The sequence below is a fragment of the Castanea sativa genome, chromosome 6 (genome assembly GCF_040712315.1).
Source record: "Castanea sativa cultivar Marrone di Chiusa Pesio chromosome 6, ASM4071231v1".
Taxonomy (NCBI): domain Eukaryota; kingdom Viridiplantae; phylum Streptophyta; class Magnoliopsida; order Fagales; family Fagaceae; genus Castanea; species Castanea sativa.
Genome location: NC_134018.1, coordinates 51,750,738 through 51,770,357, shown reverse-complemented (window position 1 = coordinate 51,770,357; position 19,620 = coordinate 51,750,738). Strand labels below are relative to the sequence as shown.

The window sequence follows — 19,620 nt, the reverse complement described above, 5'->3', positions numbered from 1 at the left end:
AAAAAATTTGCATTTTCAAAATGTTTTCAAACACTTGAAATTATTTTCTAATATAATTTTTAAAATGCAACCAAACACTAGAAAATATTTTCCTTTCTCGAAAATATTTTCACCTGAAATTATTTTACACTTGGAAAATATTTTACACCGAAACAAACGCAGCCTTAGATTTAGGATGAATTTGACAAAGGAAGAGAGAGAATCGGTTGGGAGAGATGAAGATTGAGAGAGGTGAAGAGAGAGAAATATTAAAAAAATAAGATCCCTTCAGGCCTATACCCCCACAGTAGTATAGAAAAAATGATATGAGTAGAGATAATGGGCCGAAAAATAATTTGGGCTTTGTTTTGTGCAGGGCTGTGGAATACTCCAAAAAAATGACCTTAAAAAATAAAAATTCCGAAATTCTTAGAGCCTAGAACACATGGGGCTTTCAAAGTTGGGCTGGATTACTCTCAAGGACCCAAATTATCCAACCTTTTAAAAACTACATTTCTAAACGGTTTTTTTTTTTTTTTAAATAACTATAAAAGCCAAGCTATTTTGTTAGATACCTAAATAGTTTCAAAACTGTGCTAACTAACAAAATAGTTTGGCTTTTATAGTTATTTTCAAAGAAAAAACCTTTCTAAACGGCCGCCCCTTAGAATGTATAAGGGTGAATTGGTAAATCAACACAATAACCTTTATTTTTAAAAAAATATTTTCCTTCTCCGCGTCCGGGGTGGAGATCTCATGTCATGTGTGTTTCTCTCTCTTATATAAGCCGACCCGACCCACCCTAACGTAAACTACCTCCAATCTCTCTCGCTAAAGTTTTGAGTTTTTGGGTCCGTTTGGATACAGCTGAAAACTGAAAACTGAAAATACTGTAGCAAAATAATTTTTAAATGTGTGAATAGTAGTGCGAGACCCATTTTTAATAAAAAGTTGTTGAAAAAGTGCGTGAACAGTATGCGCACAGGCGTTTTGTCCCCTGCAGCAGAAACGGGAAAAAAAAAAAGAAGAAGAAGAAGAAGGAAAGCGCTGAATGCAAACGCGTTTAGCGCAATCCAAACCCACCCTTTGTCTCTTACAGATTCGATTTCCATAGAGAACTCAAGGTAAACCCTTCTTCTTCTTCTTCTTCTTCTTCTTCTTCTTTTTTCTCTCTTTTTATGGTTATGATTTAATTTGATTAGTCTTGCTTAGATTATGGACAATACATTATTTGATTGACTGGGCATGTTTATACAATGTGTTTCAAAGATTTTAAGGGCCGATTTATTTATTATTATTAATCATTGATAAGCAGTTTGATCGCTTAGATTATGTAATTTTTTTTTTGTTATGTATTTGCAATTTTTGGGCATTTTGATTTGCTAAACGGGTATTAGAGTAAGAAGTTAAATACGTTTGATTTTAGACATGAGTTTGATTAAATTTGATGAATAATTCATTAAAAGAAGCTTTAAGGTATGGGGGTACAATGGCTCTTGTCCATGTTGCATCTGTGTATCTTGATATTAGATTTAAAGTTACTTATTCAGCTTTTTCAAGCCTTTTTTTCCCACTGTGTAAAATTCCAGATTTTGTTTAGGATTAGTGTATGACTCCTTGTATGAGAGGTTTGTATAACATTAAGCCCAGTAGCAAGAGCATGACTAGTTTGTACAGCCATGTGTGTATCGTTAGTCATAATCTACAATTCATGGCATGATGGAAAAAAGAAAAACATACAGGGGAACTCATCCTATAAATCTGCACAAACTCCACAATTGATAGTGCTATTAGAAAAGAAGTTACACACACTCATTTTAATGCTTCATTTTGACATCCTAATTTAAGCCATCCATTGTGCTTTATATACTTCATGTCTCTAGCTACATTTGGTAGCTCAAAGCTAACAAAAAGTATGCAATAAATATCAAAGAGATGTCTAATTCCTGTATTATCACTTCAATTGTGAAAGCACAAAGCATAAAAAATGAATGAGCTAAAGATATCCTTCTCCTAATAAGTTGGGAGCAATCAAACTGAGAAAATGAATTTGTGAAGTTAAGGTAAAGGAACCAATATGAACAAGAATTAACAAAAAAAAAAAATGCTAAATCACATAAAATCACATTTAACATGCTTTGAAACACCATGAGTGGTGAGCCCACTCAAACAGACACACATATATTTAAAGTATTGAAAAATTAACACATAAAAGTCAAACAACAGGGCACACTTGCACAAAAGTTCAAAGATGCAAAATTTCCAGTAAGACATCACAATAGGTTAACTACCAGACTGCTAAGAATATATGAAAGTTCAAGAACATGACAGAAATAAATCAATTACAAGCAAAGACTCACCCTCTTAGCAAAATGAACAGTAGTTTCTTTTTGATTAGTGGGTGAAACAACAGGAAGGTATTATACCAGTTCAGTCCAAATAAAATGTCTAAGATTAATTCAAATCAATACAAAAGTTTGCAAAACCAGACAATGTAGTAACCCAGAGTTCAAACCGAGCAGGGATAACATACCTCCATAAATTTGTGAAACTGTGAACATCATAAACATGAGCTTTGCCAAAGAGATATTCATCCTATGCAAAATGGCATACCACATTACACAAGGCTTGTAAGGTACTATTAGAGATAGCACCAAAATGAAATTCCACACAAGAAAAGTGGCATACCATGATTGGTCAAAGCGCACATGAGGATAACCACTACAAAAAAAGGGGCTATCCCAGCATTTTCAAAAGCGCTGGGATAGCCCCAAAAAGCACCGAAATAGGCAAAATATGCCTATCTTGGCACTTTTTTTCCCGGCGCTTGCAACCGCTGTGTAGTGACAGTTGATATAGGGTCGCCGGACCTATACCAGTGCTTTTTAGACCCAGTTTTGGCGTTTTTACTTGTGTCAGGACAGCCTTTACGGAAATATGAATATAACTTATACTAGCGCTTTTGAAAGCGCTGGCATAGGCAATACCTATTCCAGCTTTCTCAAAAACGCTGGTATAGGTCTTGAATGAATATAATTTAAAATGCTTATACCAGTGCTTTTGAAAGCACTGGCAAGGGCAGTACCTATTCTAGCGTTCTCAAAAGCGCTGGTATAGGTTTTCAATGAATATAATTAAAAAGGCATATGCTAGCGCTTTTAGAATTGCCATTACAGTTGGATTGGGTAACGGACAACTATAGTTTGTGTATTCGACCTTGGTTACCCAATCCAACCTGTAATTGTTCGTTATCCTCATGTGCACTTTGACCAATCATGGTATGACACTTTTCTTGTGTGGAATTTCATTTTGGTGTTGTCTCTAATGGTACCTTACAAGCCTTGTGTAATGTGATATGCCATTTTGCATAGGATGAATATCTCTTTGGCAAAGCTCATGTTTATGATGTTCACGTAGTTTCACAAATTTATGGAGGTATATTGTCTCTACTCGGTTTGAACTCTGGGTTACTACATTGTCTGGTTTTGCAAACTTTTGTATTGATTTGAATTAATCTTAGACATTTTATTTGGACTAAACTTGTATAATACCTTCCTGTTGTTTCACCCACTAATCAAAAAGAAACTGCTATTCATTTTGCTAAGAGGGTGAGTCTCTGCTTGTAATTGATTTATTTCTGTCATGTTCTTGAACTTTCATATATTCTTAGCAGTTTTTCAGTTTGGTAGTTAACCTATTGTGCTGTCTTACTGGAAATTTTGCATCTTTGAACTTTTGTGCAAGTGTGCCCTGTCTTTTGACTTTTATGTGTTAATTTTTCAATACTTTAAATATATGTGTGTTTGTATGAGTGGGCTCACCGCTCATGGTGTTTCAAAACATGTTAAATGTTGTGATTTTATGTGATTTAGCATTTAAATTTTTTTTTTGGTTGATTCTTGTTCATATTGATTCCTTTACCTTAACTTCACAAATTCATTTTCTCAGTTTGATTGCTCCCAACTTATTAGGAGAAGGATATCTTTAGCTCATTCATTTTTTATGCTTTGTGCTTTCACAATTGAAGTGATAATACAGGAGTTAGACATCTCTTTGATATTTATTGCATATTTTTCATTAGCTCTGAGCTACCAAATGTAGCTAGAGACATGAAGTATATAAAGCACAATGGATGGCTTAAATTAGGATGTCAAAATGAAGCATTAAAATTAGTGTGTAAGTTCTTTTCTAAGAGCACTATCAATTGTGGAGTTTGTGCAGATTTATAGGATGAGTTCCCCTATATGTTTTTCTTTTTTCCATCATGCCATTAATTGTAGATTATTACTAACGATACACATATGGTTTTTCAGACTAGTCATGCTCTTGCTATTGGGCTTGATGTTATACAAACCTCTCATTCCTACGGGGACTTAATGATTCTTATGAAAGCAATTGAATTGAAATAGGTTTGCATTTTTTTGCTTAATATTTATGATCATGTTAATCTATCTTGTATATAGGTATCTTTATCTTTGTGCTCATTCTTGACCCAATAATGTTGGGAAAGTTGTTGATTTTCGATGAAATATTAAATATATTATTGCAAATGAACATTAAATTAGAAATGTAGGGTTAACTCTTGATAGTGACGTTTTTAAGAAGGCTGACGGGAATATACAACCCGTCAGCCAGTCTCATTAGGATGCCTCTTTTATGACGTTTGAGGCCATGCCCCTTATGTAGCGACGTTAAGCTGACGGGCCAAAGCTGACGACCCTGGTTGTGAAGGTCCTTGGCTGACGTTCTTTGTGGAGACATACATAGGCTGACGGCAGTGTAGGAGGTACGCGTGGGCTGACGACCTTGGCAGGAGTAAAAGCTGAAGGAGTAACCCAACCTTCATTCTTAGCTTCTTTTGACTTCTACATACGTGAATTTAAGGAAAGTTCTTGCGCTACACGTTCGACTTTAGTCAAGAAGATTCCTATAAGGAAAGGGCTCTGTACAATAGGCAAAGATCCACGAATTACTCTTCTAAAAGGAAAGTACTTCTTCACCAAGGCGTTTATTTCGGCCCCATACCACTATATATACCCCAAAAACCCTCACGACCCAAAGGTACGCACAATTATCTCAACTCTGGCACTCTAGGGTTGTTTAAAAGACTCTAACTTGATCGTCGGAGGGTTTTTGGCCGGCACCACACCGGTGCTCTCTGTCGATCACCTATTTTCTCTTTGCAGGTGTTGCTTCAATCGGAGGAGTACCCGCAGCTTACTGGTGATTTCTTCGGCATCATCAACTCTGAAATAATTGACGTATTTTTTGGGGTGTTTATAAAAGAAGTGCAGAGAATACAATTATACACAATGACAATCGTATGTATGTTAATAGAAAGTGATTCATTAAAACAATATACGTCGGAGATCTTCATATTGATCTAATTTGTGAAAGGAAATTTTGAATAATATAAACAACTGAAGATGTAAGTAATGAGTATAAAATTATACTCTGTTATCTTCAAATATTCAATAATGCATGAAATGTGTTTAGTGTTGAGTATGCTTTACTTCATGTTTGACAGCTACTTTAAGCCTTTGTGATTTATTGCACTTGTTTTAGAGTTGCAATGGCTCACGTGGAGGCATGCTCCCTAAGAGACCCAGGCCGCGCGACCAGGGCAGCACGACCAGGGCAGCGCGACCAAGGTGATTGTGGATGCCTTTCAAAATTTTGCCTATGTAAATCATATTATATCTCCTATTTTGGACGATTGTAGGCACTTGATGACTAGATTTCAGCAAGTTCAGTTGAAACACTGCTACCTAGTGTACATTTTGTTTTCAAGTCCGCCTGTGGACTTAGTTAAGGCTTTGGAGGATGATTGTAATGGTGTTTTCTTTAACAGACTATGTACTGAGCTAGATGTAATGTTTTGATTTTTATGAAATCGTCTTTTAACCCAAAAAAAAAAAAAAGAGACCAGTTATGGGGAGTTGGGTATTTAATACTGGGCCATGGGGTTTGATGGGCCAAATCGGTCAGGCCATCCATTAGGGTTTTGTGTTGTGGCCCTCGTGGGCTTGTGCCAATTAGGATTTTTTTTTTTTTTTTTGCGAAGGCAATTTAGGATTTAGATTTTGAGTTTCTAAAGTAAACATAAAATGATTATGAAATCAGATTTGGTATGCAACTGCTTCCGTTGCTAAGTTTAAAATGATTTTTGAATAACATATTCATATTTATGCAAAATTAGAATGAAAATGGGTGACAAATTTCACAACCATTTCACTAGGGAAGGCACGTGATCCTAGAGAGGAACTGAACAATCTCAGGACATAAAAATCAACATATAAAACATTGAAAGATATGGACAATCATTAATGTCTTCTAGATCAAAATAAAGATAAGACGGTTAAAATTATAGAAGTTTTCTACCTTTATTTCATTAACGGCATGCTTCCTTGATGGCGGTGAGAATCTATTGACATATATCACCTGAGAACATAAAATCCAACTCGTTGGAACTAAATTGAAAACAATTCAAGCATTAAAAAAAAATAGTTTCAGTGATTTGCAGAAATGAAATAACCTGCATTGCTTTGATAATGGTCCCAACAAAAGGTATGGAATCATGGGACTCAGCTGCCACAATGGTAGGGAATAACTCATAGAAATAGAAGATAGGTTCAATGTATGATACATGATTAGATACAACTATTGGAGCAAACTCCCTGGGTGCAGGTTTTCCTTTCCTTCTTATCCAATGATACCTTCACACATATACACCCAACGAAAAAAAATTCACTTCTTAAAAACCAAAAAATACAAAAATCAACTTCACATGAGAAAATAAGTAACACACACACAAAAATAAAAATAAAAATAAAAAGACAATAACATAACTTTCCAGTATTTTCCTTAAGTTTCTTAACGAAAACCCAAGAAGGCAAAGAAAGAAAGAAAGAAAATTGAGAAACATAGTGACATACCCAAACGAGAAAGAGAACAGATAATCTCCACACACCAAAACCCAATTAAAAAAGACAATAACTTTCTTGTATTTCCCTTCAGTTTCTCATCAACCAAACAACAAAAACAGCTATAAGACCGAAAATGACATACCCAAAAGAGAAGAGAATACATCTGGCTGAAATTTTGGTGATCCACATGATCCTAGACCTCCAAACGGGCATGGGACTTTGCTTATCTTTCCAACCATGAGGAGTTACTTTGGTGGGCACAAAACCAATCAACAAGTAAACCCCAAAGAGGACGAGCCTAACCGCCACAATAGGCAAACAAACCACCAACTTCAACCACTCGTACAACCCTTCGATCCGACCCGTCTTGTTCAAGAACGGGTCAAATGTGGATGACCCACATACCTCCAAACCCTTAGGCCCCAGAAATTCAGATGGGTTTTATGTGCTACTACTAATGATACTATTGTCGTTGCCATTGTTGTGATCAGAGTTTTAATGATTGTGATTTATACAACTCTCTCTCTCTGTTGTTGTTATGGCCAAAATTGGAAATTAACACTATTTTTCAAACAATATATACTGTTTTCAAACTATATTTTTTACTAACATCTCGAGTTTAAAAGACTCGATTTTTATGGTCTGATCACGTCTGATGTGGCATTTTTTCCACGTGGTGATCACCTGGAAATTATAAGCCTCTACATATTTAGCCTCCTTACACTACAAACCATTCACCCCACCCCACCCCACCTTCTCATCAGACCAGAAACCAAAGAACCCACAGCCACCCGATCCAGCCAAACCATGCCACCACTGCACCACCGAGCCAGACCCAGGCCGCGCAACCCAGGCTACGCGACCTAGGCATCAACTTGGCGAGGTGAGGTGAGCTCTCTCTTCTCGGATTCTTTCTCTCTCTGATTTGATCTGATTTGGGTTTTCAAGTTCAGTTTTTAGTCAAAATAGAAGAACCCAGAAAAATTGTTTCATTGTTGAATAAATAGTGAATGTGTTTCATTGTGCTGAGATTGTTGTGTTCCTGGGATTTCTTAAATTTTTTTTTGGGTATTTTTGGGAATGGCTTGTACCTAAGAGACTTGAGACTTAAAATTTTTTTGGTTTATAAATTGAGTCTTAGAAACTTGATTTCCAGATAGACGCCACGTGAACAAAACGCTACATCAGACATGATCAAACCATGGAAACTGAGTTTTTGAGACTCGATTTTGGCCTACTCAAGATGTTAGTAAAATATATACTTTTAAAACCATGCCTACTAACTATATAGTTGGGAAAATGGGCTTAATTCCCAATTTTGGCCTGTTGTGAGAGAGGGAGTCGTGGATGGTGAGGATTAGATGAGGGGGATCAGAGGGCTGGGAAGGGAGGAGAGATCAGGGTCCGCCCTAATTGAAGAGTTGTGTGAAAATAAGTGTAGGCGAAAAGATATGTGTAATTGTGTAAATAGGTGTAATATGTTTTAAAAATTGAAAAATATTACTCAAAGATCCCATACCAAACAGATATATGTATTGTGTGTTGTTGTGTGTCTCTGATTGATTTGTTGTTTGAAGGCTTTCTTTTTCTTTTTCTTTTTTTTTTAAAATTTTTTTTCGCTGTGTGTGGACTGTGTCACAATGTCAATGGTGGTGGGATTTTCTTTATATATTTGTTTGGTTATTGAGAAAATTTTCAGTTTTTATATATTGTTGCCACATGATGTACATGGGGATTTCTAAATTCTCTCTCTTCTTCTTCTTCTTTTCCACTATTTTTTGAATATGCTTTTGTCATTTTAATATTGATATTATTTTGAAGTTATTTTGGAGATCTAACATATTTATTAAGAGCTTGTTTGGTAGTAGATTCCAAACATCATTGTTTAAAATGATGTGAAAATTGTAATTTAAAAACTATTGTTGAAACACATGTTTTTAGTGTTTATAAAACAAAAAATGTGTTTGATACCATGGTTTAAATAACATGTTTCAGTGTTTGAAAAACATAAAATATGTATTTGATATGTGTGTTTGATTTTTTTATTTTTTTTTTAAAACTAACACCATGTACAAAATAATATTTTTTTTTTATTTGAGGAGAGAGAAGAAATCCATTTATCTCCTTGCCCTTCTTTTCTCATCAGTGTTTCTTCTTTTTCCCTTCTCTTCCCTGAGAGTAGAAAACCAAATCCACGCCTTCGCGGAGTAGTTATGGGTGGAGTGAAATCCGTGCAAGATGAGGGTCTTAGATTGGGTCAGTGATGATTGGGGATCTTTATGAGGGGCAGTTGGGCGAAGAATCCTATTTCTGAGCAAGAATTTAAATGGGTTTGACTTCTTTTACTGATGCGTTGTGAGGGAGAAAGCATTACAAGAAGCCACTGATGGGTCAGTTAGTTATGGCACTGATGGGTTTTAGATAACTTCTGAGTTCTGATCTGTTGTGAGGGAGAGAGTTTCGTTGAGTTTTGTGAGATGGGTCGGTAAGGAGAGTTATGGTGCAGTCGGTGTGAGTTATGGCGCTAGGTGAGTTATGTAAGATGGGTCGGTGAGAGTTGCTGATGGGTGAGAGTTAATAATGCTCTGCTATTGATGGGTAAGAGTTGTTGATCGGTGAGAGTTAATACTCTGCGGATTCGGCGTGTTGAAGATAATGGCAAAGGTAGGTCTGATGAGAAGAAGAGAAGAGAGAGAGAAGGTTTGTCACATCAGGTGGGACCCATGGGTTTGAAGGTATTTACGGTGCTGTCACTGGAAAGCGGTTTTTGTTGTTTAAAAATAGGTCCCGAGTAATTTCAAAATGCATTGTTTAAAAACCATATTTTCAACAACATTATTCCAACAACACTGAACACAGATACCCTACCAAACACCCTTTTTTTTTCTTTTTTTTTTAACACCGGTGTTTAAAATCGGTGACCAAACAAGCTCTAATATATTGCAACACTTAAATTCATGTTTTTTGAAAACAAACTAGATTCTTCAAAACAATGTCGATAATAATAATAATAATCAGTCGCTACCAATTTGTGAGGTAGATTAAAATAATTTTATAAAATCTTAAATTGACTAAAAATTTACATCATTGCATGATTTGCTTTTGTATGACTTCAATATGTGTTACAATTTGATGAATAAGTCATTACTTGAACATGTAATGACTTACAAAAAATAAGAAAAAAGTACACGAACCCACGCTAAAAAATGTTGAGTAGGAGCCCACATTGAAATAATGAAAATCATACCTCCTCTTAATATACTTTCATATCGTGAGGTAATGGAAATGAATGAAAAAAATAATTTTAAAATATTCTTCTCTTCCCTTGTTTGAGAATTTAGGGTCCGTTTGGTTGGAAGAGTGGAAAGTGGGAGGATAGAAAATGGTGGGAGAGTGGAAGAGTGGGAGGATAGAAAAGATTTTATTTTCTCTCCTATTTGTTTGGTTGGGAGTAAAAAAGTTGAGAGATGAAAAAAATGAATTTGAATAAATTTACTCATATACCCTTATTAAAGAATGATACCCAATTAAAATAAAAAAGTGACAAATAACCACACACAAAAATCACCCAAATTTATTAAAAAAATAAAAATCATGTAAAAAAAAATCACAACTAGTTAAAAAAAAAATCACACCCAGGCCTAGAAAATCAAAAGAAGAAAAAAAGAATAGGAAAAAAAGAAAGAAAGAAAAGGCAACTGCGGCGTAGAAGAAAAAAAAAAGAAGAAGAAGAAGAAAGAAGGCACGCACGCCCAGGCCTAAAAAAAAAAAAGCAATGTAGCTGCCCAGAAAAAAAATAGAAAAAAAAAAAAACACATAAGCCAAAGCAATTGAGAAGAAAAAAAAATAAAGGCAACTTGAAGAAGTGTGTGTATATTTAATGGGCATTTTTGTCAATCAAGAAAATATTTATCCTCACTCAGTTTTCTCTCCATTTTGGAGAGAAAACATTTTAGTGGGCCAGGGGAGAAAATACCTAGGTCCCACCATTTATTTTCCTTCCTCTCCATCCAACCAAACACACTCCAAAAAACTTTTCTCTCCTATTTTCTCTCCAAAGTTTTCCATCCTCCTTGTTTCACCTCCAAACAAACACACCCTTAGAGTTTTAATAGAGGGAATGAAATGGGTAAAAGAGAACACTTATTCCTCTCTATTCTCTTAAAATATCAAATTTTCATTCCTCCCGAAATTGGGAGGAATGGAATTAGATTTAATGATTTTTTTTATTAAAACTCCCAAAATACCCCTATATATTCAAGACTTTATTTTAAAATATGGGTCTAATAGTAATATTATTATAAAATGATTTCATTCTATTCTCTCTATATTACTCCCAAACAAGATTACTTACATTCTATTCATTGTCATTCCTTAATTTCAAAACATCCAATCAAGGTTACTTAATTCCATTCATTGTCATTCCTTAATTTTAAAACATCCTATCAAGGTTACTTAATTCCATTCCATTCTTTTCTATTCATTTCCCTTACTTAAATACATTCATTTTATTCTCTTATGATCATTCTATTCCCTTATGAACTCCTAAAATTCAATTATTGCAAGCTTTTTTATATTGTAAAAAAGGGCTAAAGAGAGAGTTTGATAGTTCATGTACGAAAATTACTTTTTTTAAAAAAAATACATAAAAAACCATAAAATAAATTTTTTTTTTTTAACAAAGTAGAGGAAAAGAAAATAACAGAAGAAGAACTCATACCTCTACTTGGCTTTTAAAAAAAAAATATTGGGGTTTGCACTACTTTTATAGTGTTCATGATTAACCTCGCAAAAATCTTAAGCCATATTTTAAGCCATGTGGTTTTATCGAACAAAAATCTTGTCTAATGTTCTGAATCTATGCTCCATCTACTGTATTATGCGAGATGAGTGATTTTTTTTCCTTCTAAACTTTATATTAAAAAAAAGTTAAAGTAAATCTTTTTTTTTTTGGAGAAATTATAATAAATCATGGCGGAACATAAAAAAGGAACACAACATAGAGAGGGGAGACAGAAATTTTATTGAGTTTATCCTAGGAAATGGTAATTGATCAATTATCTATGAAGAATGGCAATACACCAAAATAAAAAATTTATATACTTTGAGTTCGAGTTTAAGTTGGATTTGTTAGAGAGAGAGTTTCAGTCTTTGTTAAATTATTAATATTTGAGTTTGAGTTTAAGTTAGACTTGTTAGAAAGATAAAGCTCCACTTTTTATTAAATTTAGACTAAACAAAAATAATTGTGGTAAAACGTTAAAAAGAAAAAAAAATTTGACATGGAAAATTTTGAGTTACATATTAAAGTGTTGTAACATTGAACTAATTTTTGGTCTAAATTATGCTTTCGGAATCAATTTTTTTTCTTCAATATGAAAACCCAACTGCCATGTATGCATTCACAACATATATGGAGAAAAGTATAATAAGAAATAAGGTTTTATGGGAGTACGAGGTCTTCATTGATGAGGTAACAGTCAAGCTGGCCGTCTCAGTCGTCATTGAGGTTTTTCTCCTTGACCAAATCTCCAACGATGATGTGGTGGAGCTTAGTAGCCTTCGTTAATGCAGATGATGTCGTTGTCTTGCCTGTCCCGGGTGTCCCTGTCACCCTAATGTTCGGCCTACTCTTTCTCTCACACTAGCGTTTTGTGCCATGGAACTGGCCCTCTACTACTTTGGTTATATATCTTAGTCTCTTTCAGGCTGTTCTACTGGATCTTATTCTACTTCTGTCTCACTAGCTGATAAATTGTGTCGTGCACATGAATATAGTCAACTATATTGAATAGAAACATCTGAGTCAGAATCAAAGAGAGTGCTGGGTAAATTTACACCCCGTGTTTACGGTTAGGAGTATAAGATAAGATATAAAGGGAAAGTGGGCCACCGCCGATGTCCCAACTCCCAAGGAGTAGCGTTAAAGCTGCATGGCTCGTGAAACGCCACTCCACTTTCTATTACGTTTTCTTTTTTAAAATAAAGAAAAAATAAATAAATAACTTTACTTTTATAGCAAGATGGTTATTAGCGTATTTAGCTCAATATTTGAGTTAATTTATATTAACTTATTAATCATTACAATTAAAAAAAGAATAGCTTCTCTTATTTTCAATGTGTGATTAAATATTTTCACTAATTTCTCATTTTTCATATTAACTCTCATATTTTTACATTTATGTTGTATTATAAATCAATTTTAATTATAAAATATTAAAATGCTCCAACATCTTTTATTTGTTTAACCCAATTACTTCTTTTTTTTTGTTGGAAAAAATGATTTTTATCTTTATTAATATACTACTTTTTTTTTACATATTTACCCCTCACTCCCATGGAGAAAAGCTGCTAATAGTTTGGATTAAAAAAAAAAATCGATGATCTACTTATGGGAAAAGCAATAATTCTATTAGAAAATATTTTTAAAATTTTTTTATGAAAATTTGAAAAATAAAATTCCATGTTAATAGGTGCTTTAAGGAAATCAATAAATTATTTAAGGAAAATTTTGATAATACTTTTATGGAATATAAAAAAATTGTCACAACATTAGTTTTTTTTTTTCCATAAAATATTTCCTAAAATGGTTGTGTGGGTTCTTTTGTTGGACAATACCCAGGCCTAAGTAAAAACAAGGATCCTGAGCCCTATACTTGTTGTTTAGTGGACTGGACTTGGTTCACCGCAGCTAAATTGGGCTGATTACTAACCAAGTTGTGCACAAAACATAGATCCTACAATACATACACACTAATACATACAAAATATATACGTATTGCACAATAGGAAACAATAAATAATGATATAAGTAAAGGAAAAGTGAATAAAAAATGTTAGGGATCCTTAGGATAATAAGAGATGCTTCTTTATTTTCTTAAGTTTTTCAATACATTATGCTCTTATTGCACTAGGATATATCATAAGGTCCAAATAAGTTCAAAAATCACAGACTTAAATAATTTTTTTAGGCTTCTAAGACTTGTGAAGTTTGAATCCTTTTGAATCCAAGTGTATTCTCTAGTGTCTGTCTTAGGATCCCGGACGGTGTTTTCCCTCTTTTTCCTTTTTTTGAATTCTAAAGGGGTTTTCTAAATGATATTTTTATTCTAATTCACTATTGCTGGATGGTTTTTGCTGATGACTTCACCTCCTTTTATAGCATCTTCCTAGGGTTTCTGGTGTATTACAAATTCCCTCCATTTGCTGCTTTGTGTACCAAAACCAATGTTGTGTTAGTAACATTGGTGGTTGGTCATTTTCTTATTTTTTTCACTATATTCTTCTTTTGAGGTTTCCCTCCAAAAAGTCTCTAGTTGACCTTCCTCTTTTGGAGAATCCTAGGGGGCTGACCTTCAATGCTTCTTTTCCTAAAGCTTCTAGGCACTACTTTTCAGGCCCACTTTTTGGGTTACTTCTCTAAATGGACAGATTCATTTCTCATCAAGCTGAAAGATTCCCGGCCACCTTCCTTTATGGTACATCTCCTTACGCTCCCCGAGGTACCATACTTCTTTTCATAAAATACTGGTTCCTAGGTCACTTGCCTTTTTTTGCATTATTGGGCGGCAGCAGATGGGACATATCCATTCTTGTTCTTCGTGTTCATGGGCATGATCCCTTGAGCTATCTCAATCCCAGCTGGTCTCCTATTACATGTCTCGAGGATCCTATGGTTCTAGCAATCCCAAGGTATCCTAGTTCAGTCATTTTCCGGGCTCCCAGAAAACTCTCCTTACAAAAGTTGGGCTGAGCTTCCTTTGCTTTTTTCTTCCTTTTTTTAAGGCCCAAGGCTTACCTATTCATGAGTTTGACCTTCCTTTTACCTATTTTAAATGGGTCTTAGCTTATGGATTAGGACCTTCTATCCTTAAAGGCTAATTAGTTTTGGATTTCAATACTTGTAATATTTTGGACCTCAACAATGGTTCATTAAAAAAATGCTCTTAAGGCATTTGTTAAATTTTCTCATAAAAAATAATTGATTTTTAACAGTTTTTTATATTTTCCACAAAAGTGGTATTAATTTTTTTTTTAAATAGTTTATTACAAAATGTAGTAAAAGTACACAACCCTAAAAATATATAAAATTTGTAAAATAATATTTAATATAAATGATTTAAATTGATATTATTTTGAAGTTATTTTGGAGATCTAATATATTTATAAAAATATTGCAACACTTAAAATCGTGTTTTTTCAAAACAAACTAGATTCTTCAAAACAATGTCAATTTATATAATAATAATAATAATAATAATAATAACAATAATACTAATAATAATAATATTCGTTTACAAATTTTATAGAGAGAATAGGCAAAAAGCTTTTTGCTTTTTATTTTATTTTTCCTTTTGTCTTAGTTTTTTTTTTTTAAATTACAAATCTATTTTTTTTGTGTGAAAATAAATTTTATTTATTTATTCTTGTCACACATTTAGTACAAAAAGCTATCAAAAATTATATTTTTTGTCTCATTTTTAGCAAATAAGCTATCAAAAATTACAAGGTAGCAAACATATACAACATCATCCGGCCATTTTCCATCTACCCACTTTCACTCGTATTTGGCTTGCTTTTTGATCAAGTGTATTAAAATATAATTAAGTCCCCCTTAGAAGAAGTTTTATCCGCTCCAAGTATACTTTCCACACGATAAAAATAAAAATAATAATACTCAATGTAGAAAACTCAAATGGCAATACAAAGTTTGCAATAAGTTGTTCATAAATGACTTTTAGTTGAAGGGTTAAAAAACTCAGCCAAAAGATAAGAAGAAGAAGAAGATTCGTGTATATAAAATAGCTTTGAGTTTCAATCTGAGGTGAACTTGGGAGATCAATCCAACAGCAAGAACACACAGAGCATTCCTATGCACATTCTATCTACATGACTTTTCGTGTAAATAGAACTAACAGATCCCACATAAAAAATTTCTTTTCACCAACTAGAGATTGAACCATCCTTTTGAGTCATGATCTTCATTGTAAGAGTAAACATTGCAACTCATTAATTGAAATGAAAAATCTAAATTAGGTCACAATATGTTAAATACTCCAAAACATTTGCTATATAAAATAGTATCTTATACAGCAGATATGAGCTTAATCTGCAGAAAACTTTATAGGCTTATCAACATCATTGCCAAAATCTGCTTCAAGCAAACTATGCTACCAAAACCTACTCAAGCAGGGACTAGTGTCCCGGATAACTAGAATTACATAGCAAAAGAACTTAGGACAGAGAGGAGAGACGATCTGATGTGATGCGACTAGGTAGCAGGATGCCAACTTCCCACCCAATCCGTTAAACTTGCAACATTTCTGGTAATGTCTTCAATGGTATCGCTCTTTAATGCCACCACGATGTCCTCTGGATAGCTTTCTTTCGCCTCCTGGAGCAGAACTTGAAAGATTTCACATTCAATATTGTTTGAGAGCTTTGAACCTGTGTAACCTCTGGCACAGAAATTTAATTTGAGGCAATAAGCTTAGAGGGAGGGATCAAAAAACAAGTTAAAGATCAAGTGACAAGGAAGAAAGTAAAGCTGGCACTACCTCCTACTCAAGCGATCATACAACACCGTGTTGTCAGTCTGAAGCACGACTACTTGATCAAACCATCGCTCAGGAAAGAAATCACAGCCATGGTAGTCTACAATGTTCCCCCCTTCTTCCATCAAATCCTCAAGTTCATCACAAACCTGCAAAATCAGCATGCTATAACTGATTCCATCACCCATACAATGCACATATAATACAGGATTGAACCCCCTCCCCCCTTCAACCCTTAGTTTAAGAGAGAGAGAAAGCGAGAGGAGGGGGGAGCCATTTGATTCCAAGACCATCAGCTATCTTACATTGTTGATTTTAAATTACATATCCCTGTTTAGTCAGAATACCATGGAGGCTTATACTAATATTGATTCTACATAACTAATCAGCAACAAATTGTGTCAAAACCTCACTAAAAAGTACACTATCATAAAGCACTTAGAAGGTAAAATTAAACCCAAAATTCAAAAGCCCTACAGTAGGATAACAAAGCAAATGTTTGCTTCATTCATTCAGATGAACCCATGCTCTCTCTGCTAATACAAGTCATATACAATATATTCCTTTTTTATTATTAATTTTTATTTGGATAATGTATTGGGGCTAATATGGAGACATCATAGTCTCATCAAGTACATAAAGAAATGCCTCCATCAAAAGAACTTAAATCTTAGTGTAATTCTACAAATTCCACAAGTAAGAAGTTGGTTTTAGTCCCAAAACATCTTAAACAATCCTTTCATCTAAAACTTTTGATTGAATTTTTCTTCTAGTTCCATTTTTTTTATAGGTAATAATTATTATAATAGGGGAAAAAAAAAAAAAAAAAACTAAAGATACAAGAGCTCCCCATGTACCCAAGAAGTGTATCAAGGGAAGCTATAATGACTTTAACTTATTCTAACTTCATTTTCTTGACTTCCCAAGACATTCTGCATACAGCAGACATAATAAAACAATGAGTTTTAACTACCCTCAATTCCAATATATTAATTCAGTTTTATCTATAGTTCATGTAAAATAAAGTCCAAATCCTCCACATTGAACTAATTTTTGGTCTAAATTATGTCTTTGGTATCAATTTTTTTTTTCTCCAATATGAAAAACCAACTGCCACGTATGCGTTCACAGCATAAATAGAGAAAAGTATAATAAGAAATAAGGTTTTATGGGAGTACAAGGTCTTCATTGATGAGGTAACATTCAAGTTGGTCGTCCCAGCCGTCATGAAGGTTTTTCTCCTTGACCAAATCTCCGACAATGATGTGGCGGAGCTGGGTAGCCTCCGCTAATGCAGATGATGTCGTTGTCTTGCCTGTCCCCGGTGTCCCTGTCACCAGAATGTTCGGCCTGCTCTTTCTTACACTACCGTTTTGTGCCATGGAATTGGCCCTCTACTACTTTGATTATCTTAGTCTCTTTCAGGCTGTTCTGCCGGATCTTATTCTACTTCTGTCTCACTAGCTGATAACCTGTGCCATGCACAGAATAGTATTAGATCAACTACATAAATGCATACATAATATCAGTTCATTTTTATATATATTAAAAGAGTAAATTAAAATAGTTTTTTTTGATAAGTAGGTGACTAATTCACCAAAACTTCATATTGTTCTGAATTTCAGCTCTTCTTAAACAAAGCCAACCCACAAAACCACAACATGGTGAAGCCCAAAACATGCATATCCCCTTATTACCTCTTCCCTCCAGTTTCTTGGCAACCAAACATCAATCCAAAAGTAAATCAAGTCAATTCCCTTTCAGCTCAACCTAACACATCTACATTTTTGCAAAATTAGTATAATTCTATTCAGATTTTCTCCCTCTTCCCAAAAGACCCACAACATTATAAAACACAAAACTTCAACTTTCCATTTTCCATCCATTTCCTCCACACTCTCAGCAACCAAACATAAATTTAAACAAATAAATAAATTTTTTTTTTTCTAAAGCTAATTAAGTTTTCAAATCATGCCCCAAGACACCTATAATTTTTTTTTTTTGGTAAGTAACAAATGTTATTCAGAAAAAAATTGCACCCAGTGTACAGGACCTATCCTAGATGTACATCATAACTAAGCTTTGAGAATACAAAGACCTTCCCCAAAAAAAAAAAAAAAAAAAAAAAAATCCCTCCCCTTAAAAAAGAAAAAGAAAAATCCAAACACCAACCATCTTGTACCAATACAGATTCTAATTATACAAAATACAATACAAACCACCAATACAAATTACATCAACTAAGCAAAAACCGTCTATAGTACTAGCAAATTAGCAATACAGAGCAAAGCAGCCATCACAAATTAATGGAAGATATTTTGTCGGGAGTGGCGGATCACAGACCGAAGAAAAGTAGAGAGAGAGAGAGAGAGAAGAAAAAAAAAAAAAAAAACGCTAAAACAAAATGACAGAGCGAAAACGTACGTACCTGCGAGCTGCGAAGACTGAAGTGTGTTGGAGGGGAATTTGGGGGTTTGTTTGGGGTGCTCTAATTTTGTTTGATTTGGAGCACCGATTCGATCTTTTGAGGAATTTGGGACACTAGGAAAGGTTGGGTCCTGGGTGGCTGCAGAGCCAGTTATGAAAGTAATAGAAACTGGACAAGAAGAACAAAAAATGAACCAAGAGAGAAACACAGAATCATGGGACTTTGTACTTTATAAAGTTTGAACTTATGCTCTACGATTTGTTGGTAGGTTCAACTTTAAATCTTTTATTTAATTATAAAAATATTTATCACTTGAGTTAATCGGGACTTACAATTCTATATCATTTATTCCTACTATTGTCAGCTTTGGTAACAACATCGTTACTTGGCAATAACTAAAAATGTTTATCCGTCTATATTGTCTATGTAGGAGAATAACCATATTTACATTTGTTGATATTAATTTTATGTTTCCATAAAAAATATTTTATTTTATATAACATTTGCATATATGCTAATAACTACATTACACATTTATCCGAAACTTTTGTGAATAGCTCAAACAAAATTTCTTGTGTGCTTAGGGTTGTAAAAGAGCAAAGTTATTTATGATCAACTCGAACTTAGCTACTTATCAAAAAAACAAAAAAAAAACTCGAGTTTGGTTTAAGAAACAGCTTGTTTATGTATATTTGTTTAGCCAAAATGTCAAATTTGTATATTTGTTTAGCAA

General features: G+C 33.9%; 1 protein-coding gene and 1 pseudogene across 1 annotated transcript; both read right to left on the bottom strand.

Annotated features, from left to right (window-relative positions):
* Nucleotides 1–4,488: 4,488 nt before the first annotated feature.
* Nucleotides 4,489–8,299, bottom strand: LOC142640159 (lysophospholipid acyltransferase LPEAT2-like; annotated as a pseudogene).
* Nucleotides 8,300–15,885: 7,586 nt separating this feature from the next.
* On the bottom strand, nt 15,886–19,145 carry LOC142638220 (adenylate kinase isoenzyme 6 homolog). The gene is made up of 4 exons (XM_075812237.1): nt 18,888–19,145; nt 17,638–17,931; nt 16,463–16,608; nt 15,886–16,363 (listed from the first exon to the last, which is right to left on the bottom strand). The coding sequence occupies exons 2-4, from the start codon at nt 17,839–17,841 to the stop codon at nt 16,177–16,179; spliced, it is 537 nt and encodes a 178-aa protein (XP_075668352.1). The 5' UTR covers nt 17,842–17,931; nt 18,888–19,145; the 3' UTR covers nt 15,886–16,176.
* Nucleotides 19,146–19,620: the final 475 nt, after the last annotated feature.